At 42.5% G+C, this 25,479-nt stretch overlaps 2 protein-coding genes across 7 annotated transcripts; one reads left to right on the top strand and one right to left on the bottom strand.

Moving 5' to 3' along the window:
- The first annotated feature begins 50 nt into the window (after positions 1-50).
- On the top strand, positions 51-9,020 carry TXNL4B (thioredoxin like 4B). 6 transcript variants are annotated; one of them, XM_067020342.1, is made up of 5 exons: positions 533-686; positions 2,962-3,092; positions 3,657-3,825; positions 5,198-5,349; positions 7,409-8,107. In XM_067020342.1, exons 3-5 carry the CDS (start codon positions 3,694-3,696, stop codon positions 7,572-7,574), a joined length of 450 nt encoding a protein of 149 aa, XP_066876443.1. In that variant the 5' UTR covers positions 533-686; positions 2,962-3,092; positions 3,657-3,693; the 3' UTR covers positions 7,575-8,107. The 6 variants fall into 6 exon arrangements, with proteins under 6 accessions (XP_058899971.1, XP_066876441.1, XP_066876443.1 ...); XM_059043988.2 differs by lacking the exons at positions 533-686; positions 2,962-3,092 and adding an exon at positions 51-351 and having other exon boundaries at positions 7,409-9,020; XM_067020340.1 differs by lacking the exons at positions 533-686; positions 2,962-3,092 and adding an exon at positions 60-347 and having other exon boundaries at positions 7,409-9,020.
- A 1,759-nt stretch (positions 9,021-10,779) lies between these two features.
- On the bottom strand, positions 10,780-15,471 carry LOC131744478 (haptoglobin-like). Its single transcript, XM_059043983.2, has 5 exons — positions 15,443-15,471; positions 13,995-14,077; positions 13,594-13,692; positions 12,650-12,724; positions 10,780-11,699 (listed from the first exon to the last, which is right to left on the bottom strand). The coding sequence occupies exons 1-5, from the start codon at positions 15,445-15,447 to the stop codon at positions 10,921-10,923; spliced, it is 1,041 nt and encodes a 346-aa protein (XP_058899966.2). The 5' UTR covers positions 15,448-15,471; the 3' UTR covers positions 10,780-10,920.
- Positions 15,472-25,479: the final 10,008 nt, after the last annotated feature.

Here is a 25,479-nt window from a genome sequence, read left to right on the forward strand (position 1 = left end):
AGGAGAAGTTAAAGAGATCGGTCATATTTAATAAGGGCGGAAGTGACCCTAGGGTTTCCGGTCAGAGCCGGGGAAGGTGGGCGATGACTGGAATAGCCTCTTCTGCTTCTTTGAGCGGGGCCTAATACGAGTTCATCACTGCGCCTGTGCGTTTTCTTTTTCCGTTTCCGTCCCCTTAAAGTGGACCGCCACAGTTGCTAGGCAACTCTAGCCCGTGGGTTACTTTGGTTTGCGGGTAGCAGCCGCGGCTGGGGGAGGAGGAAAGAGCCTCCCCAGTCGGCTTTTTGGAGGAAGGGTGGGGGTTGCCGACAACCCTGAAGTGGAAGAGAGGGAGCTGACGTGTACAAGTAAGTAAGTATCGTTTTCCTTGGCAGTTGTGGGCCAGGAGTAGCCCAACCACTGGCATCATTAAAAGTATGTCGGAGTTCCCTGGTGGCGCAGTGGTTAAGAATACGCCAGCCAATGCAGGGGACGGGGGTGCGAGCCCTGGTCCGGGATGATCCCACATGCGCGGAGCAACTATGCCCGTGCGCCATAACTACTGAGCTTGCGCAACAAAAGAAGCCACCACCCCAAGGAGAAGCCCACACACCGCAACGAAGAATAGCCCCTGCTCGCCACAGTTAGAGGAAGCCCGCTCGCAGCAACGAAGACTCAACGCAGCCAAAAATAAATGTTTTTAAAAAGTATGTGGGCTTCCCTGGTGGCGCAGTGGTTGAGAATCCGCCTGCCAATGCAGGGGATACGGGTTCGTACCCCGGTCCGGGAAGATCCCACATGCCGCGGAGCGGCTGGGCCCGTGAGCCATGGCCGCTGAGCCTGTGCGTCTGGAGCCTGTGCTCCGCAACGGGAGAGGCCACAACAGTGAGAGGCCCGCGTACCGCCCCCCCCAAAAAAAAGTATGTATGTCGGATATTTGGGGAAAATAAAGATGCGCACCCCAGTGTAAGTATAAGTCACTCGTCTGTTCACACGCAGAGACAGCCTCTGATGGTCTTTGGGGATATTCATTTCTAGTTATATTTATATGTGAATATGTACATGTGTATTATAGTTAGGTTTTGTACAAAAGTGGGATCACACTATATACTGTTGTTCTATAACTTTTTTTTCTTTATCATGAGGAGTTTTCAATTATTCATCTCTATTATGTGTACATTATATACACATGTACACGGTGTATAATGACACTGTGCTAGTACGTTGCAGTGGCTATACTATCATTTATTTTCTCAGTCCCCTACTGATCGCTATTTAGCTTGTTTGCAGTTTTCACCGTTATAAATATACATTGATCTTTGTGCATATGTCTATTTATATACTAGGAATAAATTCTCAGAAGTGGAATTGTTGGTCAAAGAGTATTCAGGTTTCTTTCTAGAAAAGTTTTGCTTCTCTGCATTCCAGCAGGGACTCTGAATGCCTGCCCCTTCACTCACACTCTTGCCGTTATCATTTAATCTTTGCCAAATTAATGGATTTGAAAATATATCATGTAACTTGCTTTCCTTTGCTTACTGGTAAAGCTTAACTTTCCCAGTATATTTGTCCATTTTTACCTCTTCTTTTGTGAATTTTCTGTTGGTATCGTTTGCTGTGGACATTTTCTTAGGTGTGGTCTCAATTTCCCTCTCCATTTTCCAACAGTCATCCAGTCCCACCCTCTTACAGGCTTATCTCCCCACTCCCCGTTGACAGCTTTGCTCTCCCACCACTTCCTCCTCTTTATCAGTAACTTACAGAAGTTGCTGTTTGTTTGAATTCTAGTGGTGGGACAGATCCATCTTCTCTCTGACTTTCCCTTACATCAGTAATTTGTTCTGCCACTGCGACTTGAAGAAATCCCTTCTGGCAATCATCTTCTCTATTTAAAGTATGACCTATTGGGACTTCCCTGGTGGCGCAGTGGTAACGAATCCACCTGCCAATGCAGGGGACACGGGTTTGAGCCCTGGTCTGGGAGGATTCCACAGGCCACAGAGCAACAGCCTGTGTGCCACAACTACTGAGCCTGTGCTCTAGAGCCCGCAAGCCGCAACTGCTGGAGCCTGCACACCTAGAACACGTGCTCCGCAACAAGAGAAGCCACTGCAATGAGAAGCCCACGCAACACAACAAAGAGTAGCCCCTGCTTGCCTCAACTAGAGAAAGCCCACGTGCAGCAAGTGACCCAACACAGCCAAAAATTAATTAATTAATTTAAAAAAATAAAGTGTGACCTATTACTGGAACAATTTCATTTCCCATGTGAATTTTTAGTAATTCATATCTTAAAATGTGACTTGTCACCAAAAAAAGAGAAAGAAATCCTCCCTTTTCGTAGCATAAGACAGATTTGGGACTGAATTTAAAAATTAAGTATCAGTGGAGTCTCTGATGGATGGATTAGAAGTAAAGCTCCTTGATCATGGAGTTTCTCAATCATAAAAAAATAGGACTTGTTGTAATAGAAGGAACACTGGACTAGAAATTTGATGGCGTGGATTCTAGTCCTTTTTTTTGGAGCTAGAAGTGTAACTGTGAGCAAACTAGTCTGAAAATGAGAGGCCCCTTCTATCTCAGTATTGTACTATTTGTTTTGTGTGTGTGTGTAGTTTTTACACACTCTTAATTGATCTGTTGGCCATGTGATGAGGTATTCTCAATAAGACATACACCAAGGATCTTTAAACCAGGACTCATGATAATAAAAATGTCTGTCAATAAAAGACTGTTTAAAAAAGGATGGAACGGGCATGAAATAGTATGGCACTGTGACAAAAAATGTGTGAGTTTTCTGCACAGAGATACGTGATGGTCTTCACATGTGAGGTAAAGTGCAAAGTGCAGAAGAGTGGGTAAAGTATGTGTGCTGGACATCTGTCATTTACTCCTCTGGATCCACCCTTCCTGCTTCTCTAGACTGCTCCGGGACAAGGAGGCTTGTTTGCCTCTGCAGCTCACCTGCCCTCTTTGTTCCAGGTGGAGTCAGCCAGTGGGAGCATTAGCAGATCAGAGAGAGGGTGGGAGGAGAGCATCTGCATCCCTTAACTGCAGACTGACCTCTTATACAGCAGCCCTCTCTGTCCAGCAATCTCAGCCACAGAGTTCTGGTAACTACTCCCTCCCATGGCTCCTTCAGGCCTGCGGGCGAGAACAGCGCCCTGTCCCGCTGCTACTAGCCCAGGGTCCTGCACTACACCCTGCTGTTTTCCTATACGTTTCCTTAGTGAAAGTCTCCAGATTACCAAATTTGAGGACGTCATCTCTTTCCTGCTGGAACACTGATGGAAAGAATACACTCTCTTTTGAGTAAAAAAGGGAGAAAATGTTGGAACCCATTTGTATTTTCTTGTGAATGCATAACAAAACTCTGGAAGATACGTGAGAAACTAATGAAAGTTGGTACCTTGTAACTCCTTACAGGGCACTGGGAACTAAGCCAGTCGAGGGGAGACAATATACCTTTCTATATTGTTCCTTTTTAACTGGTGGACTGACTTGCCACCAGTTTGTGCATTTAGTGCGTTCCTTTTACTTTGTTGTTACTGTGTTGTGTGAAACCTTTTTTCCTCTGGAAAAAAAATATATATATACATGTTACCTACTACAAAAATTTTTAATGTTTTAAAATTAGGACTCATGCACTTAATGTCTTTAAACATTTCAACTTTCAGGACTGACAGTGAGGATTGATACTTGGATTATTTCAATATGAGCTTCCTGTTACCCAAGCTGAGTAGCAAAAAAGAAGTGGACCAGGCGATAAAAAGTACTGCAGAGAAGGTGTTGGTTCTCAGGTTCGGGAGAGACGAGGATCCTGTCTGTCTGCAACTAGATGATATTGTAAGTGAATGTTTTAAGTAAATGGTTTTTATTAAGAACCTATACACTCTCACTTCCACATCTGCAAAATGAATGAAAGGGAACAGGCAGGGCCCGGGGATACAGCTGTTCATTTGTTAGCACACCTTCACTAAGAGCCGATCATGTGCCTGCCCTGAGCTGAACCCCCAGATCTGTGATTGTGCTGAATCTGCCCTGGATGCCCTTCCCCAGTAGCAGCTGCCGAAGCTCAGTTTCATCAACAATTCAGTGGAAGACCAGGGACATTATTTACAAGAGTCTATGAACATTGTCTTACTCAGTGTTCACAACAGTGGGATAATTGCTATTACTGTTCCCAAGGCGGGAGATGAATGCCGGGAAGGTCAGGTGACTTCCCACCACTCAATTGCAGAGCTGGGATTTGAATTTTGTTTTCTCTGCCTGCAAATACGCTTTTCGAGTGTGCTGCCTCCAGTGTGTGCCTGATGATAATCTGATTTCACAACAAATCTTCACAGTCTGATGAATAGGAAGGGGAGTATGGGACAGAGTAAGTTTATCCTTGTCTCTGTTTATTGTGGAGAGAGACTTACCCAGGACTAAGACCTCACCCACCATTTCTACTGCTGCCACCCTCAGTGTGGGTACAGTGTAAGAAACCCCACTTCTGTGGTTAAAAATGAGCGTGTGATGTGTTAATCTGGGGGGAAGGGGCCACAGCATTTTACCCTCAACTACAGAGGATGTGGAATATCACAGAGGTCGAGAGTATAGACTCTGAAGCCAAGCTGTCTGAGTTCACATCCTCACTTTACTGCGTACAGCCGTGTGACCGGGGGCACATTACCTGCCCGTACCTCGGTCTCCTCGTCTGTGAAATGGTGACTGTGGCAGAGCATACCTCATAGGAATGTTGTAAGGATTAAAGGAGCCAACAAGTGTAGAGCACTTAGAACACGTGGCACATAACAAGTGCCATGTAAGTGTTTGCTATTTTTATCATAATTATCATCTATGGGGAGATTGGAAGGAAGAGATGTGGGGGAATTCCATTGTCTGTAGTACATATTTCTGAGTTGTTTTGTTTTTTATTTAAGCGAGTATATGGATTTTATAAATCCATAAAAAGTTTATAAAAACTTTTTACAATCAAAAATAGAAGAAAAAAAAGAAGCAGAAATATATTCACACAATTTGCCTAGGGCCCTTTCATTACCCTGCCAACAGTCTGAATGATAAGGTTATACTGTGTCTAATGTGGAACTCAAACAGGCTAGATTCTTGGCCAGGGAATTTTTTTCAAACAGAAAATTCTCTTCCAATAAAAAGGTTCACAGAAGAAACGTTGCTGCCCTCAAGTTGTAACCCACATCTCTCTCTTCATTTGCAGCTTTCTAAGACGTCTTCTGACTTAAGTAAAATGGCTACTATATATCTGGTAGATGTGGACCAAACCCCAGTTTATACACACTATTTTGACATCAGTTATATTCCATCTACTGTGTTTTTCTTCAATGGGCAGCATATGAAAGTGGATTATGGGTAAGTTATATTGACATGAAGTTTTTATCGTCTTAAAAGTTTCTTCCATCCAGGCAGTTTCAGTAGCTCACCTATTTGCATGTGATGGGGGCTTTGTGAGTCTTATGCTGGAACTGTTTCCTGAGTTGATGCACTCTCTAATTTTTTTATGTGGAACTTTGGTGCAAAATGAGAGTGTTTCCAGTATGAGTGGTGAATTTTAACTTACTGTGAGAGAATAGCACAGTTTGTGAAGCACTCACCTCTTTCACTGTAGAAATACAGAACAGCTTTTTTAAAAGTTTCCCAGGAATTTTATTTAAAACAAAGTAGGTCATTTGTTCTTAACCTTTTGAAGTCATAGGCTGCATCTATAAAAGAAGTAATCCTTCAGCAAATTAAGACATGCTTTTTTCTTGCCAAGTTTCCTGTCTTCTTTCACTCAGAGAATTTTGAAGTCATTCTTCAACAAAGTCTGTCAAGAATAAGTAACATGAGGGACTTCCCTGGAGGTCCAGTGGTTAAGGCTTCGCCTTCCAGCACAGCGGGTGCAGGTTCGATCCCTGGTCAGGGAGCTAAGATCCCACATGCCTCGGGGCCAAAAAACCAAAACGTAAAAGAGAAGCGATTTTGTAACAAATTCAGTAAAGACTTTAAAAATGGTCCACATCAAAAAAAAAAATCTTAAAAAAAAAAAGAATAAGTAACATGAAATCTTTAATGCCTTCCCCTGCATCCAGTTGTGATCCCAATACTTACTCATTTTGAATGTATCCGTAATAATCCTATCATTTCTTACTGTGGTCAAGGAGTCCACTTGTCTAGATCTGTGTGCCTGCTTTGTCATCATTTATTTGAAAGTGTATTAAATATAACCTGTTTTAAGTGTTTTATAGCTATTTATTCTCCTAGAATACAGTTGATATATGTATTAGTTTGGTGAATACTTTCAGAGGGTGATTTATGATACTACTTACCACCATAAAACGTATACAATTTTTTGGGCTTCCCTGGTGGCACAGTGGTTGAGAGTCCACCTGCCAACGCAGGGGACACGGGTTCGTGCCCCGGTCCGGGAAGATCCCACATGCCGTGGAGCGGCTGGGCCCGTGAGCCATGGCCGCTGGGCCTGCGCATCCGGAGCCTGTGCTCCGCAAAGGGAGAGGCCACAACAGTGAGAGGCCTGCGTACCGCAAAAAAAAAAAAAAAAAAAAAAAAAAAAAAAAAAAAAGGTATACAATTTTTAACCCAGCAATTGCATTTCCAGGAATTTATCTGAAGGAAAATAGTCATGAAAGTGGTCAAAATTGGCTACGTGGATGTTCATTCATCCGACCATTATTAAGAAGACAGAATACTTAGAAAGAAGCTAGATGTCCACAGAAGGATACTAGAACTTAATTTAATATGGTATGGGAGATGCATGTTTAATGGCTTTGAAAGAAATATATGTTTGTTGAAAAAAGCACCTTACAAGATAGTTTACATGATATAATTCCCATGACTGTGAAAAAAAGAAATGCACACACACACACACACACACACGCTTGAAAGGGTATATACCAAAATGTGGCCTCTAGCCTCATTTTTTTTTTCCTAAACTGTTTCTACAGTAAACATACTTGATACTTGAAAAGTAAAAAAAAAAAAAAAAAAAAAAAAAAAAGGTAATATTGCACCTGTCACTCAGAAGTATAAGTGACTAGAACTCAGAGACAACGACAAGTTAATGGACTTTGCACAGTGTCTAGTCAACAACAGCAACAACAAACTAAGCCCATGCTAACCCCAGGGAATACTACTTGACGTTGAGTTGAGAAGTGATTAAATAGGTTTTGAAGCAGAAGCTTTGCACCTGGTAGGGCTTACATGAGCTCCCAGCGGCCCACAGCACTGGTTTTAGTCGTGTATCAAATGGGCCCTGTAATCGCAAAGGGAAAATCAGTGTCAGGCTTTGTGTCTAAAGGCTCCCTGATCAGAAGAAAATAACAGAGCTGCTGTTTATTTTGTTTATCCTGAAGGTCTGACAAGTAATTATGAAAAGTTTTGAGCGAGATTGTTTCTCTCCTATGCTATTTAGGTCTCCAGATCACACTAAGTTCGTGGGAAGTTTCAAAACCAAACAAGACTTCATAGATTTGATTGAAGTAATTTATCGAGGCGCAATGAGGGGAAAACTTATTGTTCAAAGTCCTATTGATCCCAAGAATATTCCCAAATATGACCTCCTCTATCAAGACATTTAGCACTTGCACTACTGTCAAAGTTGAAGAGACAGGCCCATCGTGAAACAATGCCTGACTCCAGCTGTGCTGTCTTTCTGGGGTCTTTCGGAAATGTGGTCAGCGTCCCGGCAGAGAAGAGGTTTAACGTGTATAGAAAATACCGGCCCCCAAGTAGAAGACCACACTGGTGCTGTGACAATCGGGAATGCCCAAGTGTCTCCTCCCTGCAGACCTCAGAGCAGTCAAGTCAGCCGTGGTCAGTTTCCCCAGCGTGGTTATTGTAATTTCTCTTTATATTATAGCTTTCTTTATTCTTTAAAATAATAACAGAATCCTTCTAAACCTTGGCTAGTACAATTTGATTTAACTGTGTTTATTTGGTACACAAGTAAAATAGAAAGTCAATTCCCATAAGAGCAAAAATACTTCTTTTCGACCGTGTGTGTACACACCCACCCCTTCATCTTCCTCAGCCTCGCCACTCCTCCACTCGTGTATTTATCTCGTGCTCACCTGTTATCCCAGTTCTTTTGGAATAAATCATTCTTTACTAAGAGCAGACACGTTTGTTTTATCTTCTAGCTTTTCTGGCTCAGACTTTTAAAGGTATCCTGGCTTGCTGATTTTATCAGCTTTTCTATTATTAAATTGCCCAAGAAGTGAGAACTTGAACCTTTACCGTCCAGCACCCAATTTGAACTAAACAAAGAATTAACTACCCTTAGTAGGTAGGAGCTGATCTCTCCCAGAGCTCCATCTCTTTCTGAAGAGAAAACTGTACTTCAAGGACTCAAGACTGGAAAGAGGTCTCAGAATTGCTAGAAAGAAGTATCATGTTTATAGGACTTGCCTGTGTTAATAACTTTATGAAGAATTCTCCCAGGGTCCTCTGGCACAGCCTGCCACCACTTGGGCAAGTTCCTGCTCCTGTCAAAACCTTGTGGGGCTAAAGGTACTGACTTTCTAGAATAAGAGAATAGACGTAGAGCCAGAGGGCAGTGTGCGAGGCAGCACGTGACCTGCTTGGCAGTTTTTGCCACCTTGATGACAGAAACCCAGTTCTGTGCAGGGCAGCACTGTCACTGCAAGTCTGTCCCCCTTTGCCAGGTGCTTCCTTTCCAAGCCTTTTCTGACAAATGTGGAATAGAAGGAAGGCTGCTGGGCACCTTTGTGGCCTTCATTGATAAAGGAGAGACCCACTCCAGGAAGGAGACAACAGAACCCTTTCGCCACCACCTCCGTCTTCTGGCCCCCACTTCCTGCTTTCATGGTGATCGTGATGCATGGAACTGCAGCAGCTGTCTTAGGACCACGAGGCAACCAGCACTGGGATGAAGAATGAACATGCTGAGAAGAGCAGTGAAAAGAGCCTGGGTCCCTGATCACGATACTGAGCTACTGAGGGGACTCTAGACATGCCTCCCTTCAGATTTCTATGAAAGAATAAAATGTCTTCACTGCCTGTCACTGTTAGTTGGATTTTCTGTCCCTCATAGCCTAAGTCACAGAGCATTTGAGGTGTGGGAAGTGCTCAGATAACAGCAAAACCTCGGAACTTTCATGCATAGGATTCTTATATCTTCTCTCCTCCTGAGGGCTTTAGGGAATGTTTCTCTGAAGTCCTGGCTTATGTTTTTGTTCCCATCTTGGTTGCTGTCCATTCCACAAGTATTTATTAAGTGTATACTATGTGCCCCGTCCTGTGCCAGATGCTACATAAAAACGAATACCTCCTGGATGGAAGAAAGGCTGCTTAGAAGAGACAGTGCCTGAGCCTTAAAGAAGAGTAGGAGGTACTCGTGGGAGTGCTTTTCAGGAGAGGGCACCGGCGGAAGAAGGCACAGGGGCTAGAGAGAGCACGCGTGTTGAGAGGGCTCCACGGAGTCCAGTGTCACTGGAACCCGAGGGGCAGGCCAGGCGGGTGAGGTGCTGCTGGGAGGAAGGCAGAGGAGATAAGGGAATTGGGGGAAACGCCAAAGGTTTTCTTTTATGTTCCTCCTGAGGGGTGAGCAGGGGCCACTTAGTCAGATTGCTCTTCACGAAAACTGGAATGGTTTATTCTTTAAGAAAACTTAGCGCTGAAGGTACGATTAGAAGAAATAGGTGCCTCCTGAGGGCATCATTTCATGTGTTTGTATCATTTTTCAGTTGCTAGCGGTCGTCTCTTCCACACTCTCTAGAATACAGGTCTAAGTCCTTCATTGGCCTACGAGCTGTAACCTGTCGAAAGTTATTGATGGATCTGGAGAGTGCATGTGAGGAGAAGGTCATGGCAAAGGGCAGAGCCCGAGTGACGCATAGTGACATTTGAAGCCGTGAGCGGGAGAGGCCCTGTTTTGGTGTGACAGGACGACATATTGGTGACGGGCCAGCATACCAAGCACAGGCTTAGAAGAGCTTCATGTGCTGGGTTCTAGCACCTTTTTTCTGGGAAACCCTTAATGATGAGACCGTTATCGTTGTGAAATGAAAGACTCGGCTTGCATTTGACGCCTGGCAAAGGGTAGGTTTCTTCCAAGTGGGAAAAGCAGCCCCTCCTAAGGAAGAGGCTTCTAACTTTACCCGGCCCCAGAATGTTTTTACTGATGGGCACTTTAGAGATTGTCTGGCTTAAGCCCCTCATAGGAGAGACCTGGGGACTGATGGGCAGGGAGTTTAAGGAACTTGGCAAATGTATCGTCGAGCTGTGATTTGGACCCAGCAAGGCCAGAAATCCTGCCTTTATACCATCTTACTTTGCCACCTGAAGCACTGGTGTGTCGGAGCACAAACAGCGAAGTACTGTCTGTGTTAAGGCACTTGTTTTCATGTCCCTTTGAGCTAGCCTCTTCCTCACCAGCCTCCACTCTTTCTCCTCCTTTACCCTGAAGAAGCAAAAGGATGCGGTGAAAAGAGCTCGGGATTTGTGTTTAGACCTAGGTTAAAGGTTCAGCTTCACTATTTGATAGCTATGCACCCTTAAGCAAATCACTTAACTTCTCTGAGTCTCTGTTTCCTTGTCTGCAAAATAAGGATAACAGGGACCTCTCTGAGGCCTGCCATGGGGTAGGCACTCATTCAGTGACCATGAGCCCCACAGCGGGGCAGTTTGTGTCACTTCAGGGATTTCCAGTTGCCCTGGGGGTGGCTCTGCCACACTCCCAGTAAACTCTAGAGCACTTGGCGGCTGCTGTACTATATAAATGAGAGAATTTTAAAAGGCCCAAGGCTAAAAGCAGCACAGAAATGAGTCAAAGGAAGCTCTTTATTGATCAACTCAGTAATGCAGGGCTGGAACCCGTCAGCTTCAATACCACGTTTTTGTCCCCTCTGCTCCTGTCCAGCTTTCCCTCGGCCTTTCAGGCAAAGGCTTCCAGCCAGCCTTGCATTAGTTGTCAGCTATGGTTTTCTGAACCCAGTCCAGAATGGAGGACACCTTCACATACACACCATACTCGGCAGTAGCGCAGCTCTTGTCAAAGCTCAGGATCCCAGCCGCATACCAGGTGTCATCAGCCTCGTCGTGAACGGCAAAGGCGCTGCCGGCATCGCCGTAGCAGGTGTCTTCCTGATACTTGGACAAGCCAGCACAGAAGGTGTGCTCATTCAGTATCGGCTGCACCCCTACGGGGCTCTTTGGTGTCTTCTTTTCGGGTACTGTGCTGCCTTCGTAGTGCTTTACACAATTGTCTTGGTCAGCCACTGGCAGCATGACGTACTTCAGATGCTCAGGAAAAACGAAGTTGGCATTTCGCCCCCAGCCAGACACATAACCCACACGCCCCACTTCCGCATAATCTTTCGAAGGCAGGCAGATGGGCATTACTGTCTCATCAATGGGCACCTTCTCTCTGAGTTTGATGAGCCCAATGTCTACCTTGGAGTAGTCAGGGTGGAGAAGCACCTTCTCAATCTCCACAAGCTGCTTCCTCCCCACGTAGAGTCTTAAAGTAGGAGCAATGTCTTTTGCTTTTGTTTTATTATCATGACCCAAGAAGAGATTTGTAGCTGTGGTCAGCAGCCATTGTTCATTGATCAGCGTGGCCCCCGAGGTGAGATTATGGTGGGAGACCATCTTAGCCTGCCAGGGAAAGCTGCCTTTGGCATCCAGTGAGCCACCAATGATCCTTTGCACCTGAACCACTGGATGCTTGGGCTTTCCGCATACTGTTGAGGAGAGTAAGAAAATTATGGACAGAATGTGACTGTCTCCCAGTCTTTCCCAGGGAAAGATAAAAGGATCGACTCTTGCTGCTGTCTGAACGATCACTGTTCATTTCTTCAGAGCTAGAAATGTTTACATGCTTTGCCCTTACCTTCTGCTCCACTTGTTCCCAATGTTTACCGTTTAAAATGATTCTTTTTTTTTTTTTGTTTACATCACTAAAGCGGAGTTGTTTCCTGCTTTTCTAACTCACAAAGAAACAAATAGCCCTGAAGTTTTCAAACTCTGGCTGCTGAACTCTATGTATATTTAAACAGTCTATCACAGCAAGATGTCCACAGTTCCCTTGAATTCATTGTAAGGACAAGGAGCTACCATGATTCATTCTTTCTGAATAAAGAGGGATGTGTTATTGCATTTAATAACAGGCAGGTTAGCAGTGCCGCATCCCTAGTAGCCGAAGAGGATAGGCAAGATCCCCTTGTTCCAAGAGGGGAAAGGAGAGAGCATCAGCTCTTCCTAGTAACAACAGAGTCCTAAGCCATCTCCAGCCTCTTGTATCATATTCCCACAGATTAAGGTTTTGTCATCCCCTCCCTTGACCTGTTCTTCGTGGAGCTTGCTTTACCCTTGGCCCAGGGCTCTCTAGGCGGGCTATATGTACACACAGAGTTTCCTGATCCTTTGTGGGCAGTGTAGACAGTGGATTCAGTCAATGCCCCTCAGGCCAAATGAACAAATTCCCTAGTGACCTTTATGGGGAAGTATTACCTGCCTGTGCACTTCTCTGCCCAGCCACCTGTGGATCTCCCTGGTCCCTCCCCTCGGCTCTTGTGTGCCCAGAGGAAACCACATAGGGAGGATGTGCCTCTAGGACATTTCAATCCCTGCTGGTGCACCAATTCCTCAATACCCACTTTCCGTCTGCTTCCCGGGACCCATGATTTCCTACCTGCTTCGCACTCGGGGAGTTGCTCTCCAAGGTCCTTATTTATCCACTGCTTCTCCCTGTTTAAGGTGTACACTCCTGAAACAAAAAGAAAAAAAAAAAATGAACCAAAAGGGAAATTGTATCTGGACCTAGCATGGAGAGAGAAGGTATTTAAAGAGCAGAATCAGAGAAGCAGGAAGGGGGAGGGCAGGGGAAGAGGAGGAAGGGAGGAGCTCTGTGCTAGCAGCTAAGTGCTGGGGGCGGCAGTGAAGCCCAGCAGGGCAGAGCAATGGTCAAGGTGACCGTGGCGATCATAGTGACCGTGGCAAGGCGGTACGGGGTCGGAATCGGGGTTCAAATCCTGACTCTCCCTCTTACAGGCTACCTGAACTTGGGCAAATTACTCAAGCTTTCTGTGTCTTAGTTTCAGCAGCAGCAAAGTGAGAGTAATAACAGTATCTCTTGGGAATCCCCTGGCGGTCCAGTGGTTAGGAATCTGCACTTCCAGTGCAGGGAGCACGGGTTTGATCGCTGGTCGGGGAACTAAGGTCGCACGAGCAGGCCAGCGCGGCCAAAATAAATAATAGTATCTCTGCGGAGGGGTGTTGTGAGGACCTAGTGAGCAAGTCTGTGTAAAGCACTTAGAACAGTTCAGGGGCGCAGTGCTCGCTGGGTAAGGACCCCCTGTCGTCAGCACCGTCACCGTCATTTTGTCGACGTAGATGTCACTCTGAGAGGGTAGGCTACATGGCATCACCTCCCTCCCCTTAACAAAGGAGAAAACTTGAGGCTGAGAAAAGTTAGTTTGCCCAAAAGGCCACAGCTACCAGTGACAAAACCCTTGTTAGAATCTAAATCTCCTGGCTCCAGAGAACACGTGCACTTTCTGGACAGACACACTGGCTCCGCTCCTTGTGGAAAGGGTGGGACAGAGGAGGACCCGGAGACATTCGTTCCGGCCTTACCATCTCCAGCGCGTAGTGTGTAGTGGGTTTTACACTGATAGCGAACCCAGTGTTCCAGGTAGCCATTGGCAATCTCGGGGGGCTTTAAGCAGCTGTCATCTGCAAAGAAAAACCGGAAGAGAAGGTTCGTAGTCAGAAGCTGCCCCTAGAGACCCAACAAGTCAGAGGAGAAGAAGCTGCTTTGCACATCAACCTCCCTCCGCCCCTAATGGAAGCCCTGGGGAGGGCAATCTCCCCTTATTTCTGGCTGGCTCCCCAATTTTCTTCATGATACTGAAAGACCAGAGAGTAGGATGAGAAGGAGCAATTGGATCTTCCCCAAGAGAGGGTGCAGGTCTGATGGGGTGAGAGTGGATGCAGCGGTTCTGGGAGGTACAGCTCTCGTCCAGACAGAGACCTACCTGTGGCAGTTGTGGGCTCGACGCTGACTTCCACCGCGAAAAGCTGCCCGCAGAGCAGGAGGGTGACAACAGCTTGCAGGGCACTGCAGAGAAGACGGAGAGGAGCGCACAGCTCATCTCCCCGCTTCACCACACACACGCACACATGCACACACACGCTCACGCTCACACACTCACACACACACACACACACACACACACGCACACACACACACCCCTCCCATTAGGCAGCCAGAAAAAATAGATACGGAAGTGCTAGGACCTAGAAGCCCTTCACCCACCCACATGCATAGTTTAGCAGCTTCCCAGTCACCCAGGTTCCAACATGTTCTGTGCTGCTGGGAATTCTACAGAAGCTTCAGAGAAGAACAACCAAGATAGGAAGGCACATGGGGTTTGGGCCTCAGTTTCTGGCAGCATTCAGGAAACATTAAATTGTTAATATATGAGCTCTCCAGCAAAGAGAAATCTCACTTGGGCACCCTAAGGTGCTGGGCTACAAGGATAATGCGAATGAAATGTGGATAACTGCAAGATGGGGAAGTGGGGGGTGATTATGCTCTTCTCTCTACTTTTTGAAATTTTCCATAATAAGAGGTTTTTAAAAATATATAATTTAAAACACTGATATTGTTTTTTCTATTATTTTATAATTTGACTTCAGCAAATGGTATAGCAAACCCCAGGATTCCAGGTTACCTGGAAGGTAACTGGCTCCCTGAAAGGTCGACTGTGCACATGGACATCAATGCACAGGCCATAATCACCAGTTAACCATCTCCCTGAAAGGTGTCAGCTACTCAAATATTGCTCGGTTAAGTTTCTAGTCTCGTTATTTCAACATTTCAAAAAGTTTTTTTTATTTTGTTAAAATCTGAGTGCCTGAATTGTGTCACTCAAATGTGTCACTATTGATCTTTCTTATTATACATTTTTTAAAAGATTAAAAAATCTGCTAATAGGCATATCCAAAATGCCAGGGGAAATTCCCTGGCGGTCCAGTGGTTAGGACTCAGCACTCTCATTGCCACGGGCCCAGGTTCAATCCCTGGTTGGGGAACTAAGATCCCACAAGCCGTGTGGCGTGGCCCAAAAAAGAAAAAAAAATGCCAGGAGGCCTCCCACAGAAGCTGCTGGCATCCCCCGTGAAGGTGAGAACTTCATAACCTCGAGGAAAAAGCTATTCCTTAGCGAAAGTCACATCTCATGGAAAAGACAGCACCATCTGAAAGCATTACCCTTTATGGACACGGAAAAGCAGAGGATTTAACACAGAAAACACTTTATTCACTATAATTTAGCCCATTTGCCTTATTCCTTTGTTATATTTTTACACCTCTCCTATAGGCCTCTCCTATACCCGGGCTGTCATGTAGATAAAAGATATATACAGAGAAGGATGAAATAATCCAGAGGAAAGGGGGGACAGGGCTGAACTGTGGACTCACCTCATCTTTGGTATGTCTGCCTCTGAAAGAGCAGTGCTGTGGGACACCTTCCGATGCTTTTATGCCTCCGGTATCTCACTCCACCCACTTCTCAATTTCATAATCCCTATGTCTACACACTTTGGCCTTGCTAAGGTCACTCGCATTTTCCGGTAACAAAGCCACAAACAACATCTCTGTTAAGAGTCGAGCTCTTGCTTCACGCTTGAGTTTCCCCTGGTATTCTTCGTGCTTGAGCCAAAGAAACCTGGCCACATCATGACCCCATGTAGCTGCCAAAGTGTTTCCCAAAATCAGTCACTGTGCGGGACTGGGGGAGGAACGTTCAATCTGTGTCTCTTTGTTTTGGATGATTTTCAGCACTGAACAGAGCCTTTCCTGGGGTTATTTCAGATCCCTTAGAGACACTCCTGCAACCTAGCTGAGACAGGGCTCTAAAGTAAGCATGTCCTTTTCAGAATCATTTTCCCCACTCTGTCGCCATCTCCTTCTTGCTGCAAAGCTCTCCAACCGGAAATCAGTAAAATGTATTTATCGTGTCTTCTCTGATCTCTTTTTCCAAGAAATCACGCAAAATTGTTAAAGCTGTAGTGTAGACGCAAACTGTACTCAGTGGCCGTGGCTATCGTGGTTTTATAGTCCAGTAACCAATCCAAATAGGCAGGTGAGAGAAATAGATGTGCTTTAGTCAGATGTCTGCAGCTGTGTACCCCAAGTACTGTTCAACTGAAATTTAATATAAACTCAACTCATTTATAAAAAAAACCAGTGGTTCTTAAATTAGAGTGTGCAGAAGAATCCCTTTGGGATACCTAAGGTGGCACTAATGTAATAGCAAAATAACTGGAAACAGCACAAATGTCTATCAATAGGAGAATGGCTAAATAACGTTGGTATATTTGTATAACAGGACATTGTACAGCCATGAGAATGAATGAACTATGAAAGAACATGGATAGTGTTATAAACGTAACTTTTAAAGAGAACTTCAAGTTTCAGGAGATTATATTAAGAATGATACCACTCCTGTAGAGCTCAAAATCAGGCAAACTCAGCAATGGATTCTAAGATATGACACCGAAATCGCAAGCAACAAAAGGAAACATGGATAGATTGAGCTTCATCAAGATTAAAAACTTCGGTGCATCAAAGGATAATATCAAGAAAGTGAAAAGATAATCTATGAATAGGAGAAAATATTTACAAATCATATATCTGATAAGGATTTAATATCCAGAATATATAAAGAACTCTTAGAGCAACAAAATAAAAAACAAACAACCCAATTAAACATGGGCAAATGACGTGAATAAACATTTTTCCAAAGAAGATATACAAAAATGGTCAACAAGTACATGAAAAGATGATCAACATCGCCGGAAAATGTCATTAGGGAAATACAAGTCAAAACCGCAAGACATCACCTTACGCCTACAAGTATGACTACAATTACAAGAAAAAATATATATAATAAGTCTTGGCAAGGTTGTGGAGAAATTGGAACTCCCATACATTGTCGGTGGGAATGTAAAATGTAGTAGTATCTGCAAAACAGAATGATGGTTCCTCAAAAAGCTAAACTAGAATTGCCATATGACCCAGCAATTCCTCTTCTAGGTATTTAACCCAAAGTAATTTAAAAGGGACTCAAACAGATTCTTTTTTAAAAAATAAACTTATTTATTTATTTATTGGCTGCGTTGGGTCTTCGTTGCTGCGCGTGTGGGCTTTCTCTAGGTGTGGCGAGCGGGGCTACTCTTCGTCGCGGTGCGTGGGCTTCTCATTGCAGTGGCTTCTCTTGTTGCAGAGCACAGGCTCAGTAGTTGCGGCTCACAGGCTTAGTTGCTCCACAGCACGTGGGATCTTCCTGGACCAGGGCTCAAACCCGTGTCCCCTGCATTGGCAGGTGGATTCCTAACCACTGCGCCACCAGGGAAGCCCTCAAACAGATTCTTGTACACCAATGTTCATTGCAGCATTATTCACAGTATCCAAAGGTAGAAACAACCCAAATGTCCTTCAGCAGATGAGTGGATAAAAATACATACAGTGGAATATTATTCACCTATAAGAAGTTCTGATACATGCTGCAACATCAAACTTTGAAAACATTATGCTAAGTGAAAGAAACCAGAAACAAAGAGACAAATATGATGTGGTTCCACTTGTATGAAATGTTTAGACAGAAAGTAGAATAGAGGCTCCCTGGGGCCGGGGGAAGGGAGGAAAGGGGAGTTATTGCTTAATGGGTACAGAGTTTCTGCTTGGAATGATGAAAAAGTTTTGCAAACAGTGGTGATGGTTGCACAATATTGCAAATATAATTAATGCCACTGAGTTGTATACCTTAAAATTGTTAAAGTTAGAAATTTCATGTTATATATATTTTATCACAATAAAAAAATTCAAAAAAAACCCTTCTTTTTCTTAGCCAAAGAAAACTTTGTAAAAACAAGCAAGACTGAACAATATAGTGTATAGGCATAGATGCCAAGAAGACAAAAACTTTACTTTAAAAAATATTAGTAGGGCTTCCCTAGTGGCGCAGTGGTTGAGAGTCCACCTGCCGATGCAGGGGACACGGGTTCGTGCCCCGGTCCAGAGGATCCCACGTGCCGCGGAGCGGCTGGGCCCGTGAGCCATGGCCGCTGAGCCTGCGCGTCCGGAGCGTGTGCTGTGCGACGGGAGAGGCCACAGCAGTGAGAGGCCTGCGTACCGCAAATAAATAAATAAATAAAAAATATTAGTAGAACGGAAAACACAAAATGTAAAATGTTACCTCTCATAAGGAGGCAGAAGGAAGGCATGAGAGAGAAGCACACAGGTAAATATAAACATAAATAAATGGGCTGGGTAATAGGTTCATGAAAGTACACTTTAGTGTGCTTTATTTTTAAAAAGACATATCACACATACACATATATATATATCACATATAATATTTATAGGTATCAAATAACATTTAAAAATATGAAGGAGGGGGAAATCACGTGATAGACTTATTAAGAAGCAAAGCCCAGGCCCCTCCTTCCAGAGATTTTGATTCGATAGGTCTGAGCAGGGTCTACAAATCTGCGTTTTAAGTGGCCATAACTTCTCCCAGCCCCGTATGCACGCTACTGCGCGACGGTGCAGCTCCATGGTCCTATGAAATGGAGGGGGAGGCTTTCTCTTTGGGCTGCAGCTTCCCCTCCTAAGGGATCTAAAATGAATCATTTCTGGAGACATCTCTGGTGGCACAGTGGCTAAGACTCTGCACTCCCAATGCAGGGGGCCATGGTTCAATCCCTGATCAGGGAACTAGATCCCACATGCATGCTGCAACTAGGAGTTCGCATGCCACAACTAAGGAGCCCACAAGCAGCAACTAAGACCCAGCGCAACTAACTAAATAAAAACTTTTTAAAAATAAAATAAAATGAAACATTTCTGACCACCACCATAGAATAAAAATTCAGGTGCACAAAAATTTGCATTTCTCTTTCCAGCAAAACCTGAACTCTATTACACCACCCCTGCTCTTGGGCAACAAGGGAAATTTACAGCCTCCCTGACCTGGAATTGTTTATTAGCTTGACAATAAAGAGTGTCCAGCCCAAAGGCCTTCGCTCTTAATCGGGAATCACGATGGGTCAAGATGAGGAGATGGAAAGCGAGAAGCCTCCGTGTAGCCGGCCATAGGAAGTAGTGAATACATTTTATAGGGAGAACAGAAAGCAGAAAAGTTTAAAAGATCAATAAGTCAGGACAGCAATAAGTGGAGGAGCTCAAAGGGCAAAGTTTTGACTTTGGAAGAAAAAATCATTTTTAAAAGTGTGTTCTGCCAATATGGAAGTCTTGAAATGTTGTAAGTTACAGAAAAATAAAAATAAGAAAAAGTCCTCCCATTATTTCACCACCCCAGACACAAGACAGCCGGTAACTAATCACTGTTAACACTTTAGGGTCACTTCCTTCCAGGCTTTTCCCTGTACACATTTTTACATAGTTTTGATAATTCTTTATACAGAATTTTTGTGTGGTCTGCCTTTTTCACCGAATGTTATAGGCATTTTCCATCTTGCAGCAAATCTCTTTAAACCATTTTTAATGCCATATTATATTTCTAACTTAAATATCCCCTCATTGTTGCAAATTTAAGGTGATTCTAATTTGTCTTTTATAAATATCTTATATAAACACAGGGAAGTGAGGTAGGAGGCCAGGCTCACTTTATTCCGTATGTATATACAATTGATTCCGGCATCATTTACTAAAACTCTTAAGTGTTCAGTTTGATGAGTCTTTTTTTTTTTTTTTTTTTTTTTTTTTTTTTTTGCGGTACACGGGCCTCTCACTGTTGTGGCCTCTCCCGTTGCGGAGCACAGGCTCCGGACACGCAGGCCCAGCGGCCATGGCTCACGGGCCCAGCCGCTCCGCGGCATGTGGGATCTTCCCGGACCAGGGCACGAACCCGTGTCCCCTGCATCGGCAGGCGGATTCTCAACCACTGCGCCACCAGGGAAGCCCTGATGAGTCTTTATATAACTCCTGTGTAATCAACACTCAGATCAAGATTTAGAATATTTCCAGCCCCCAAGAAGCCTACTTTGGGTTTCTTCCAGTCAATGCCCAACCCCCAAAAAGTAATCATTGTTCTGACTTCTCTATCTTGATAGAATAAGTTTGCCTGTTCTTGAACTTCATATAAAGAAAATCAAATAGTAGCCATTCTTTGTTTCTGGCTTCTTTTGCCCGTCATTATGTCTGTGAGAATCATCCATGTTGACATATTAGTTTACTTCTTTTTTTTTTCTTTCATTGCTGAGAAGTATTCTACAGTATGAAGAAACCACGATTGATTTATCCATTCTCCTGTTTATGGATGTTTGAATTTATTCCAGTTTAGGGCTATTATAAATAAAGCTGCTTTGAACATTCTTGCATGTCTTCTGGTGGATGCATGCACTCATTTCTCTTGGATAAATACTTTGTTGTGTCAACGGTAGGCATATATTTAGCTTTGATAGATACTACCAAATGGTTCTCCAATGTACACTCCCAGCAGCAACACGGCAAAGTTCCAGCTGATCCGTATCCTCACCAATGCATTATCATTTTAGCCATTCTGGTGCAGATGCAGTAAAATATAATAATGACTTTAATTTGCATTTCCCAGACATCAAATGATATGTAGAACACTTTTTATACCCTGTTGGTCCACTTAGATATTCTCTCTATTAAATGTCTTTTCCTTGTTGATTTGTTAGGAGCTGGGGTTTTTTTTAACCCTAATCTTTTAGTGTTATTTTGAACACTAATCTTTTGTTAGGGAAATGTATTGTCAACATCTTGCATTCTAAGGCTTGTCTTTCACTCTCTTAATAGTGTATTTTGATGAACAGAAGTACAGTATTTTTTTTAAATTTATTTATTTTGTTTATTTTTTAGTTTTGGCCGTGTTGGGTCTTCGTTGCTGCGCATGGGCTTTCTCTAGTTGCAGCGAGCGGGGGGGCTACTCTTCGTTGAGGTGCGCGGGCTTCTCATTGCCGTGGCTTCTCTTGGTTGTGGACCACGGGCTCTAGGCGCTCAGGCTTCAGCAGTTATGGGGCACGGGCCTAGTTGTTCCACGGCATGTGAGATCTTCCTGGACCAGGGCTCGAATCCATGTCCCCTGCGTTGACAGGCTGATTCTTAACCACTGAGCCAGAAGGGAAGCCCCAAATTACAATAGTTCTGAATTTTAATGTCCTAATTTATCAGCTTTTTAAATTTTATGGTTAGTGTGTTTTGTCCTAATTAAGAAATCTTTGCCTATAAGATTATGACAACATTCTCTTACATTTTATTCTAGAATTCTATCTTCACATTTAGGTCTGTGATCCATATGGAATTAATGTTCATGTATGATGTGAGATGAAAGTTCAGGTTCGTTTTTTTCCATATAGATAAGCAATTGCTCTGGTATCATTTACTATAGTGGTCATCCTTTGCTCCTAATTTGCAGTGGTATCTTTGTTAGAAGTTAGATGACCATATATGTGTTGGTCTCTTTCTGTATTCTTTATTCTGTTCCATGAATCTATTTGTTTAATCTTAGGCCAATGCACAGGCTTAATAAGGAGTAGTTAATAGTAAATCTTGCTATCTGGTATTTCAGGTGTTCCAAATATATTCTTCTTCCTCAAGATTGGTCTGACTGACTACTATAGGTCCTTTGCATTTCATCCTCATATAAATGTTATTATTTAATTAATTTTATTGGAGTATAGTTGATTTACAATGTTGTGTTATTTTCTGCTGTATAGCAAAGTGAATCAGTTATACGTATACATATATCCACCCTTTTTTAAGATTCTTTTCCCATATAGGCCATTACAGAGTATTGAGTAGAGTTCCCTGTGCTATACAGTAGGTCCTTATTAGTTCTCTATTTCATATATAGTAGTGTGTATATTTCAGTCCCAATCTCCTAATTCATCCCTCTCCCCCCTTACCCCCTGGTAACTATAAGTTTGTTTTATACATCTGTAACTCTATTTTTGTCTTGTAGGTAAGTTCATTTGTACCCTTTTTTTTAGATTCCACATATAAGCAATATAATATGATATTTGTCTTTCTCTGTCTGGCTTATTTCACTCAGTATGACAATCTCTAGGTCCATCCATGTTGCTGCAAATGGTATTATTTCATTTTTTATGACTGAGTAATATTCCATTGTGTGTGTATATGTCTATATATATATATATATATATATATATATATATATATATATATACCACATCTTCTTTATCCATTCCTCTGTTGATGGACATTTAGGTTGCTTCCATGTCCTGGCTGTTGTAAATAGTGCTGCAATAAACATTGAGGTACATGTATCTTTTTGAATTATGGTTTTCTCTGGATATATGCCCAGGAGTGGGATTGCTGGATCATATGGTAGCTCTGTTTTCAGTTTTTTAAGGAACCTCTGTACTGCACCAACTTACATTCCCACCAACAGTGTAGAAGGGTTCCTTTTTCTCCGCACCCTCTCCAGCATTTATTGTTTATAGATTTTTTTGATGATGGCCATTCTGACTGGTGTGAGGTAATACTTCATTGTAGTTTTGATTTGCAATTCTCTAATAATTAGTCATGTTGAACATCTTTTCATATGCCTCTTGGCCATCTGTATGTCTTCTTTGGAGAAATGTCTATTCAGATCTTCTGCCCATTTATTGATTGGGTTGGTTGTTTTGTTTTGTTTTGTTTTTTTGATATTGAGCTGCATGAGCTGTTTGTATATTTTAGAGATTAATCCCTTGTTGGTCTCTTTGTTTGCATATATTTTCTTCCATTCTGTGGGTTGTCTTTTCATTGTGTTTATGGTTTCCTTTGCTGTGCAGAAGTTTTAAGTTTAATTAGGTCCCATTTGTTTATTTTTGTTTTTATTTTTACTACTCTAGGAGGTGGATCAAAAAAGATCTTGCTGCGATTTCTTGTACCTCTTTCATTAGATTTACTCCCAAGTATTTGATTTTTATGCTATTGTAAATGATATTTTAAGTTAATGTGCTAATTGTTTATTACTAATATAGGAAAGTACAATTATTGACCTTGTATACAGCAATCTTGATAAATTCACTAACCAAATGTAATACTTTGATTAATGCTCTACATTTTTAGGTACACAGTCATGCCAGTTGCAAATAATGGCTCTTTTACCTCTTCTTTTCCAATCTTTAACCTTTATACCTTATTTCTTTTTCTCACTTTATTGCACTAACTAGGATTTTCATTACAGTGTTAAATGGAACTAGGGAGTGGACATCCTTGTCTTGTTCCCAAACTCAAGAAGGCAGAAAACATTCAAAATTTCACTCTTAAGTTAGTTGTAGGCTTGTTTTGTTTTGTGTTGTTTTGAGGTTGTTGTTGTTTTGTTTTGTTTTTTAGGTATCCTTTATAAGATTAAGGAAGTTTCTTTCTATTCTTAGTTTGTTGAAGTTTTTTTTTTAACATAAAGACATGTCAAATGCTTTTTCTTTATCCACTAAAATTTTCTCTTTATTGTGTTAATGTGGTGAATTACATTGATTGATTTTTGAATGTTAAACCACCCTTGCATTTCTGAAATTAACTTCAATTTCTCATAATGTAGTAGAATTTTTAAATATTGCTGGGCTTCATTTGCTGATTTTTCTAAAGGATTTTTCCATCTGAGTTCATGGTAAATATTGGCCTATGATTTTCCTTTCTTGTAATGTCCTTATCCAGATTTCATATTAAGGTTATATTGATCTCGTAACACAAGATGGGGAGTGTTCCTTATTTCTCTATTCCATGAAAGAGCTTATGCAGGATTGACACTATTTCTTCCTTAATTGTTTAGAGGAGTTTGCCAATGAAGGCCTACAGGCCTATAGTTTCCTGTGGGAAAACTTAAAATTTCAGATTGTTTCTTGAATAGATAAGGGACTATTCAGAGTTTCTGTTTTTTCTAGTGGTAGTTTGTGTTTGTCTAGAAATTTACCCATTTCAGAAAAGTTGTCAAATTTATTGGCAAAAAGCTGTTCCCAACATTACTCTATTATATTTGTAATACCAGTAGGATTAGTAGTGATGCCCTGTCCTGATATTGGTAATTTGTGAGGGCTTTTTCCCCTTTTTTTGAAAAATCTTGCTAAGGATTTATTGATTTTTTTTAATCTTTTCAAAATTCAAACTTTTGCTTTAGTTGATTTTTTCTATTGTTTGCCTCTTTTTCTTTCAGTGATTCCCACTCTTAACTTTATTATTTCCTCTTTTTTTCTTACTTTAATTTTTTAATTTTCTTTTTTGAACTTCTTAAAGCAGAAACATTTATCAATTTTAACTTTTCATTTCTAATGCATGTATTTAAAACTATATATTTCCCCTTACATGCTGCTTTACCTATATCCCATAAGTTTTAATATAATTTTTATCAATCAGTTTTAAATATTTTCTAATTTCCATTTTATGTCTTGCTCATTCCATGATTATTTAAAAGTATGCTGTTTAACTTGCAAACATTTGGAGATTTTAAAATTATTTTTCCGCTGTTGATTTCTAGTTTAATTCCACAGTGGTCAGAGAATATACTCCATATGATTTTTTTAAATTAATTTATTTATTATTTATTTTTGGCTGTGTTGGGTCTTCGTTGCTGCACACCGGCTTTCTCTAGTTGTGGCAAGCGGGGGCTACTCCTCATTGCAGTGCACAGCTTCTCATTGCTGTGGCTTCTCTTGCTGGGGAGCACAGGTTCTAGGCGCTCGGGCTTCAGTAGTTGTGGCACGTGGGCTCAGTAGGTGTGACATTCGGGCTCAATAGTTGTGGCTCAAGGGCTCTAGGGCTCAGGCTCAGTAGTCGTGACGCACGGGCTTAGTTGCTCCATGGTATGTGGGATCTTCCTGGACCAGGGCTCAAACCCGTGTCCCCTGCATTGGCAGGTGGATTCTTAACCACTGCACCACCAGGGAAGTCCCCTCCATATGATTTTGATCCTTTGAAATTTATTGAGACTTGCTTTATGGCCTAGCATATGACCTGTTTGGATAGGTGTTCCATGTGTAGTTAAGAAGACAGCAGTTCTTGGGTATAGTGTTCTAAAAGTGTCAGTTACTTCAAGTTTGTTAATTGGGCTGTTCAAGTCTTCTATAGCCTCACTGAGTTGCTTCCTGCTTTTTGTGTTAGTTACTGAAAGAAAGATTATAAATTTGTCTATTTTTTTCTTTAAGTTCTGTTATTAGGTACATACAATTTAGGTTTGTTATGTCTTCCTTTCAAGTTGACTCTTTTATTTTTTTTGCTGCGTTGGGTCTTAGTTGTGGTGCACAGACTGTCTCATTGAGGCGCACAAGCTCAGTAGTTGTGGCACGCAGGCTTAGCTGCCCCGCAGCATGTGGGAACCTAGTTCCCCGACCAGGGATCGAACCCACGTCCCCTGCATTGGAAGGTGGATTCTTTACCACTTCACCACCAGGGAAGTCCCTAAGTTGACTCTTTATCATTATGAAATGTCCTTGTTTATCTCTAGTAATTTTTCTTGTCATAAA

Source organism: Kogia breviceps, chromosome 18, assembly GCF_026419965.1.
Source record: "Kogia breviceps isolate mKogBre1 chromosome 18, mKogBre1 haplotype 1, whole genome shotgun sequence".
Classification (NCBI taxonomy): Eukaryota; Metazoa; Chordata; class Mammalia; order Artiodactyla; family Physeteridae; genus Kogia; species Kogia breviceps.

What these genes read in the sequence shown, in the direction of transcription:
- TXNL4B (XM_059043988.2), top strand. Translation starts at nt 3,694, where the DNA reads ATGAGCTTCCTGTTACCCAAGCTGAGTAGCAAAAAAGAAGTGGACCAG. An exon ending in GTCTGCAACTAGATGATATT is followed by an intron (nt 3,826 to 5,197) that starts GTAAGTGAATGT and finishes CTTCATTTGCAG; the next exon opens with CTTTCTAAGACGTCTTCTGA. An exon ending in CATATGAAAGTGGATTATGG is followed by an intron (nt 5,350 to 7,408) that starts GTAAGTTATATT and finishes TATGCTATTTAG; the next exon opens with GTCTCCAGATCACACTAAGT.
- LOC131744478 (XM_059043983.2), bottom strand. An exon ending in CGAGCCCACAACTGCCACAG is followed by an intron (nt 13,693 to 13,994) that starts GTAGGTCTCTGT and finishes TTTTCTTTGCAG; the next exon opens with ATGACAGCTGCTTAAAGCCC. An exon ending in ACTCCCCGAGTGCGAAGCAG is followed by an intron (nt 11,700 to 12,649) that starts GTAGGAAATCAT and finishes TCTCCTCAACAG; the next exon opens with TATGCGGAAAGCCCAAGCAT.